Source organism: Ctenopharyngodon idella, chromosome 10 (genome assembly GCF_019924925.1).
Source record: "Ctenopharyngodon idella isolate HZGC_01 chromosome 10, HZGC01, whole genome shotgun sequence".
Lineage (NCBI taxonomy): Eukaryota > Metazoa > Chordata > Actinopteri > Cypriniformes > Xenocyprididae > Ctenopharyngodon > Ctenopharyngodon idella.
The window spans coordinates 17,908,702-17,916,205 of record NC_067229.1 but is presented as its reverse complement, the minus strand read 5'-3'; the positions used below and the strand labels follow the sequence as shown (position 1 = coordinate 17,916,205).

The 7,504-nt window shown below is 38.0% G+C and overlaps 1 protein-coding gene across 1 annotated transcript; it reads left to right on the top strand.

Moving 5' to 3' along the window:
* Window positions 1-2,901: 2,901 nt before the first annotated feature.
* On the top strand, window positions 2,902-5,338 carry lsm3 (LSM3 homolog, U6 small nuclear RNA and mRNA degradation associated). The gene is made up of 4 exons (XM_051911090.1): window positions 2,902-3,025; window positions 3,199-3,309; window positions 3,682-3,777; window positions 5,036-5,338. Exons 1-4 carry the CDS (start codon window positions 3,005-3,007, stop codon window positions 5,114-5,116), a joined length of 309 nt encoding a protein of 102 aa, XP_051767050.1. The 5' UTR covers window positions 2,902-3,004; the 3' UTR covers window positions 5,117-5,338.
* The last annotated feature ends 2,166 nt before the right edge of the window (window positions 5,339-7,504 follow it).

Below are 7,504 nucleotides of genomic sequence, written 5' to 3'. Positions count from 1 at the left end.
CACATCATTATGAAAGGGTTATCTATACATACATTTCGAAATTATATTAATACATGGTTTCTTCTGTTGTCAGACTGCAGATAAATGAAGAAGGTCACAATTGTGACCGGTGGTATAACACAGGGAGTTTATGTGCCCCTATATGTTATTCTTATAAACTCTCTTTCAGACTGACCGTAAGTCAAGTTTTGGATTTACTTGATCCTTGGTGACCTTGGTCGGTCTGTCTGTCTGTCTATCTGTCATCTACACTATATTGCCAAAAGTTTTGGGACGCCTGCCTTTCTTAATCCGTAGGGTTTAATATGGAGTTGGCCCAACCTTTTCAGCTATAACAGCTTCAACTCTTCTGGGAAGGCTTTCCACAAGGTTTAGGAGTGTGTTTATGGGAATTTTGGACCATTCTTCTAGAAGCGCATTTGTGAGGTCAGACAGTGATGTTGGCGAGAAGGCCTGGCTCGCAGTCTCTGCTCTAATTCATCCCAAAGGTGTTCTATCGGGTTGAGGTCAGGACTCTGTGCAGGCCAGTCAAGTTCCTCCACACCAAACTCGCTCATCCATGTCTTTATGGACCTTGCTTTGTGCACTGGTGCGCAGTCATGTTGGAACAGGAAGGGGCCATCCACAAACTGTTCCCACAAAGTTGGGAGCATGAAATTGTCCAAAATATCTTGGTGCTTTACACCACTGCATCCAACGCTTTGCATTGCACTTGGTGATGTAAGGCTTGGATGCAGCTGCTCGGCCATGGAAACCCATTCCATGAAGCTCTCTACGCACTGTTCAAGAGCTAATCTGAAGGCCACACGAAGTTTGGAGGTCTGTAGCTATTGACTCTGCAGAAAGTTGGCGACTTCTGCGCACTGTGCGCCTCAGCGTGCGCTGACCCCGCTCTGTGATTTTACGTGGCCTACCACTTCGTAGCTGAGTTGCTGTTGTTCCCAATTGCTTCCACTTTGTTATGATACCACTAACAGTAGACCGTGGAATATTTAGTAGTTAAATTTCACGAATGGACTTACTGCACAGGTGGCAACCTATCACAGTACCACACTTGAATTTACTGAGCTCCTGAGAGTGACCGATTCTTTTACAAATGTTTGTAGAAGCAGTCTGCATGCCTAGGTGCTTGATTTTATACACCTGTGGCCATGGAAGTGATTGGAACACCTGAATTCAATGATTTGGAGGGGTGTCCCAATACTTTTGGCAATATAGTCTATCTATCTATCTATCTATCTATCTATCTGTCTCTCTGTCTGTCTGTACTTATTTATTGTGTTATTTATTTATTTATTTCAGTTTATAATGATTTGTAATAATTACCTTTCGATTTCCTATAATTTATGTCATTTTGTCATCATTTTATTGGATTATTTCTGCCGTACTGCTGCATAGGAATGCTATTTTGTCCTTTTTGAAACTGAGCCAGACAATGTTTACTTCATTATTAATGGAATAAAACACTAATTTCATCTATCTTTAAACTTATTGCTGGAGGTTTGTCATTTTGTTAACGCATCAACACCATAGACCTAGGGCTGTGTCCGAAATCGCCCCCTATACCTTACATAGGGCACTATTTGAGAGGACAGCCATTTGTAGTGGTGTCCGAAACCATAGTGGACGATGTTGAGTGCACTCATTCAATCCCACAATGCACCGCAATGACGAGTGTACAACCGATGCATGATCAACGGCTAGATAATACCCATAATGCACCGTGAGAGTCGCGCGCTGAATGAATTCCCGCGTCTCGCCAGGAGATGGCGCCCGCAGCTGAATCAATCATCCATTCATTTTCCAAACCGCGCTGGTCCAGCATTATCATACGGGTATAATTTCCTTTTTAATGAATCATTAAATCGTTTAAAAGGTTTGAACATGCTAGTTCAACATAAATATTCATTACTACTGGAGCTGCCAGTTTGCTACATTTCAAAAGATTATTAAACAGTAGCACAAACTATGCGAAATCGGCAGCCCTTCCGGCGCACTCAGTGTCCGAATTCACTCACTCGTTTCATTCACTCCTTCAAGTGGACCATATTAGTGGACTAATGTAGGGAATAGTGAATGAGGGTATAGGGGGCGTTTTTAAACACAGCACTAGACTCCCTGTGTTCTATACTGGTCACTTGTGTGACCAGACATAAAACCCATTTTTTCATGGACTTTTCAATATATATATATTTTTTTTTACATAATTGACATTGATTGTTTAATATCCTTACAAATACCATACAAATTCATGTCATCTCTGGAAAAAAATTGGGATTAAACGGGTTAATCTCAAGAGTGCTGTTAAATTATTAGCCTAAAATTAAAATTGTTTTGTGCATTGAGGAAAAAGAAGATTTAGCCTGTATACTTTATATTGTGTATGCTTTATGTCTTGTATTTGATATTTGTATCGAATGAATAATAACACAAAGTAGGCTAGTACGAAAGTAGCCATAGCAAATTGTGCAAATGATCAGAGCCTCGTTGTTAAAACCATGGTCGTTTTCCCATTTTAGCTCATAATTTAGCATGACATATCAGCAGTGCAGTGTAGCCCTACATTATTAGGTTTTTACCATTAGATGCGAAAACGTATATAAATATATTAAAATATATTTAGAAACTTTAAGAACCAGAATCACTACTGAAGAGTACGTCAAAGGCGTTACCACTGTTACTTTTCTCAGCGCTGGCCAGAATGGACCAATCAAAGACATTTGTGATACTGGAAAAGGCTGTATAAAATGTTTAAGAATATGTTTTGACTGATAAATCTACAACGTCCTGTGAATATATAGACGTAAAATATTAAATTTATTAAATTAATAAAATATTAAACAAATTTGTCCTGTAAGACAAAATATGTCCTAAAATTTGAACGCTTCTCAAATGCGGACTCAGTTTTCTGGGTCTTTAAGCGCCCTCTAAAGGAACACTTTGGACTAACAGGAAACAACGATTTTGAGAGACAAGCGAAAAGCATTTTGGGTCATTTTGAAAGATGGCGGACGACGCTGAGCAGGTATGCTATTTTGTTGTGTATGTCTTAATTGTTTAATAACTGCATAGCGTAAACATATCTGGCGTTTTCATTTATGTCTCGCTGCTCACACGAGCCAGTTTATATTCAACAGACTTCAGACAGTTGCTCATATGGTTATTCAATAATATATATGACTGAAACTTCATTTACAGCAACAAACCACCAACACTGTAGAAGAGCCTCTGGATCTCATCCGGTTGAGTCTGGATGAGAGGATCTATGTGAAGATGAGAAATGACAGAGAGCTGCGCGGCAGACTGCACGTGAGATCAAACACACATCCACTGCAATTTATTCATACTCATGTGCCGTTTTCCTTCCTTTCGTAATACCGGTGTAATACCACAGTGTACAACAACAACACAATGTTAAAGGAAATGAAACTGTTTTAACTTTGCCTTGCAGTGGCGGTTTAATACCCAATCAATATACAATAGTAAATAACACAGGCTCAAAGTTAATGCTCAACAGATTGTATATTAAACAAACAAACTACATATATTATATGATAATATACTATATAAATGTGTGTGTGTATGTGTATATATATATATATATAATATATATATATATATATATATATATATATATATATAATTAGTATATGTGTGTGTATTTATATTATTTTACGTTAGGCCTATGACCAGCATTTAAACATGATCCTCGGAGATGTTGAAGAGACCGTGACGACTGTGGAAATTGACGAGGAGACGTATGAGGAGATTTACAAGGTAACTGCTGTTGCATTCCTCCATGTTTATTGTTCTGTGAAGTTATCAAATTGAATTTCAGTGAAGAATTCTAAAGGGTTTTGCATTAATCTGTTGCATCAGAATGCAAAAGTAAATTATAATAAACCTTATATTGGTGATTTACAAGTTCGCCTGCCCATTCAGTCTGAATGGTTAATGGTAAAACAAACTTGGCTTGTTGTCCTCGAAGGAGGCTCGAACCCGAGGCTCGGCTTGGCTTGAGCTCCGAGTTAAACCCCCCTGTAACAGTACTGCGTAGAGGGAGAATAAGAGAAATAGAGGTGGAGATGGGGAGGAGGAGGGATGCTGGAAGAAGTGTCGCTGGGATGACGCAGTGACTGCTGCTTATATACGCTCGTAATGATGATTGACAGGACTGAATGTTTAGGCTCCTCCCGAACCTACGTTTGGAACTACATTAAATAGAAAGTACAACAAATATCAATCAATTTAACAGCAGCAACTAAGTAAGAAAATGAACAAAAAATAAATGCTAATCTTGATGTAGGATTGGGACACTTTTAATCTTTAATATTGAACAATATTTACAAAAAATCCTCTCTTCATTACCCTGGTTGAGTCCGAAATCTTAAAAATGCTGCCTTCGAAGGATACATTCTAAGGTCAGAAGGCATCAAGGCATGTCTGAATCCAATGTTAGCTTCACTTCCTGTCTCCTGAGTTGCCTTCATCTGATTGATTTTTGAAGGCAGCATAGATGTATCTATCTTTCGCTTGCAAACGCTGCCTGCAAAGCCATTGCCTGATGGGGCAGCGAGGCAACAAGTCAGCTGCCTAAGCTTTCGGATGCAGCCCGTTTTTCCCCCTAAAATAGTACCACTTTAATTTTCTTTTCTATATTAATAATGTTTTTTTAACAAGATTCGGGAGGAGCAGGTTCAGATAATTAACCTGATTAGCACAGGTGGAGAGCATTCAGTTAATCAACTCTACCATAACAAGAGGTATAAATACAGCAGACTTACCTCTGTTCTTCTAAGAGTTTATCAGCATCCCTTCTCCACCCCATCTCCTCACTTCGAGTTCTATCTATTTTTACCACACCGGGGGGAGTGCTCTGGGTTCGGGCCAATATTCCGAGCTCTGAGCCCTCCCCCTGGACAGCACGCCAAATACGCATAACTTTTATTCTTGAATTATATGTACATGTAAACTTGTGAATTTAATTTAAACCATCAATCATTGTTTTGACATGCATAACCCGTTTGTTTTGCAGTCAACGAAGCGAAACATTCCTATGCTGTTTGTCCGAGGAGATGGAGTTGTGTTAGTGGCGCCGCCACTGAGGGTCGGATAACTAACTTCCTTGAGTTGTACTCAACTTACCTACAGAATTATGCTTTGGACTCTAAATTCTTTAAGTGGGTGGACTTTTAAGTGGTTGATGTTTTCATTTGGACCCACAGAGTTGTAAATCTGTTTATTTTGCAACTGAACCTTTTGTTTTGCTTTTTTGAAACCCGTATTGGCAGTTTATTTGCGCCATATTTTTTGACTGTCATTAAAATTTTTGAAGTTCGATCTTTTTCAAATGACTGCTGTTTTCCCTAATGTAATAAAATTCTTGTTATGATTTGTCATGCAAAAAACCTTCCTACCAAACATCTGCTGTGCTGGCCTAAAATTATGTACAAAAAGCACATCAGTAACTCAACATTGAGGCATTAGAACAAAGTTTTGTATAAACAACATTATGATGGGAGTTATAATATATTTTCATGAGAGTAAATCAATTATTTAAAAGTATACATATATATATCATCACTTAAGAATTGGAAAAAAATTAAATGGGAGGAAAACTTATATATCAATGCATTTGCGTTGCTTTCCCCCGAGAAACTTTGAATTCACTCACAAAACATTTGTAATTTCTCTTGCAAAAGTACTGCATTCCCCTGAGAAAGTGCGTTTTTCTTTTTTCATATTTCCATCAAATGTTTTTTTTCTTTTTTTCTTTTTGCAAGTGGACGTATTTTTTTTATTGGGGAAATGTTAAAGTTTTATGAGAGAATGAAAAAGCATTGAAATGTAATTTTTCTTCCTAGCTCTCTCACAGGAAGAGAAACCCCTTGGACTGATTAGCCAGTCCGTCACAGCCAATGGTAATGGCATGTACTGAAATGAATGGCTGTGTACAAAACCGCCCCCTATACCCTCATTCACTATTCCCTACATTACTGGAAGGGCTGCCATAGTTTTGCATAGTTTGTGCTTCCTGTTTAATAATTATTTGAAATTTAGCAAACTGGCAGCTCCAGTTATCTTGAACTCTGTCATGGAATCTATAAAAACCTTAATTAAGCAATTTAATACATTAAAAGGAATTTATACCTGTATGATATTACACTGTAGCCACACAGACTTGGTCGGCATTACTGATTACAATTCGAATTAACACACGTAGACCTTGTTAGGTGCTTAATCTTTACTCTTTGTAATGATTACAATTGATTTTTGCTTGGTGCAATGCCGAAAAGTTGCTGTGTGGCATTCTTAGTTAAAAAACAAAACCAAAAAAAAAAAAAAAAAAACGATCTGATCTGAAGTTTTATATACTGCCAAATAAACAGACGGAGCTGGCAAGAAGAACATATGTGTAAACGGTTAACGTGTAAATGTAAACGGTTGGGTTTATTCTGTGAGATATTCTGTTTGGTTAAAAGGTTAAGGTGTGATTATAGGCCTTGATACCGCGCCTCCACTACTACTACTCACTACTGCGCAGACTCTGGTCCCAAGTTTAATACTGTGCAGAAGAGAGTGAAGGTGCTTCCTCCATCTTTTTTACAGTCTATGTTGTGAAGCATTGTGTTTTGAGTGTTTACTGATAAACATACTCCCTTACAGGGGTACTACATACACAGCCTCCAGGGACCTGTAATTCTTCATGTTGCTCTGCTACAGTTGAAACTACAAAAAAAAAAAAAACATCTTCCAGATGTAAACGCGCACATCAGACAGACATCTCTGAGATGTACGTGTGCTATCAGGGTTCATTTAACTTGCTAAAACATACTAATCTTTTATATCATAGCTTTAATGAACATGGGATAACAGTCATAATATGAGTCATGACCCTGGGATACTGATATTATAGTCAGATAATCCAGCCCGATCTCACGGCAATTCGTACGTTTTTTACGAGTTGACAAATCCGTATGAATTCATAGGAATGACCTACCCCAAACCCCACCCTAAACCTACCCATCACTTGGGTTTAGACAAATCGTACGAATTCATACGAATTAGCCACCTCGTAAAATATGTACGAATTGTTCTTGAGATAGCGTTGGATAATCTATAATCTAAGATTAGCTGTCTCTTAGCTGGAGATTCAATCAGGTAACAAATAATGTCAGGAAACGACACCTCTAGCCATTCCGTTGGGTCGTTTGTCACAGATACTGCACAGACAGTCTAACCCAATACACTCAGTTTTTCTATGTGTCTTGCTCTGTTGAGCGACAGAAGTGATTCGGTAACACTTTACATTAAGGTTCCCTTTGTAAAGGATTTATAAAGGTGTTTGTTAATGACTAATAACTCATTTACAAATGCATTATAAGTTGTTGATAAGCAGTTATAACTGCATGAATAAAAAGGGTGACTTTAACGTAATACCTGCCAAATAGTGAGCCATTTTTAACTCAAATGCTATAAATGCTTAATAAATGTATTTATTCAC

Bases quoted from the DNA above. Each gene is read 5' to 3' on its own strand.
- lsm3 (XM_051911090.1), top strand. From the start codon at position 3,005: ATGGCGGACGACGCTGAGCAG. The intron at 3,026-3,198 runs GTATGCTATTTT...CTTCATTTACAG, and splicing joins TGGCGGACGACGCTGAGCAG to CAACAAACCACCAACACTGT. The intron at 3,310-3,681 runs GTGAGATCAAAC...ATTTTACGTTAG, and splicing joins AGCTGCGCGGCAGACTGCAC to GCCTATGACCAGCATTTAAA.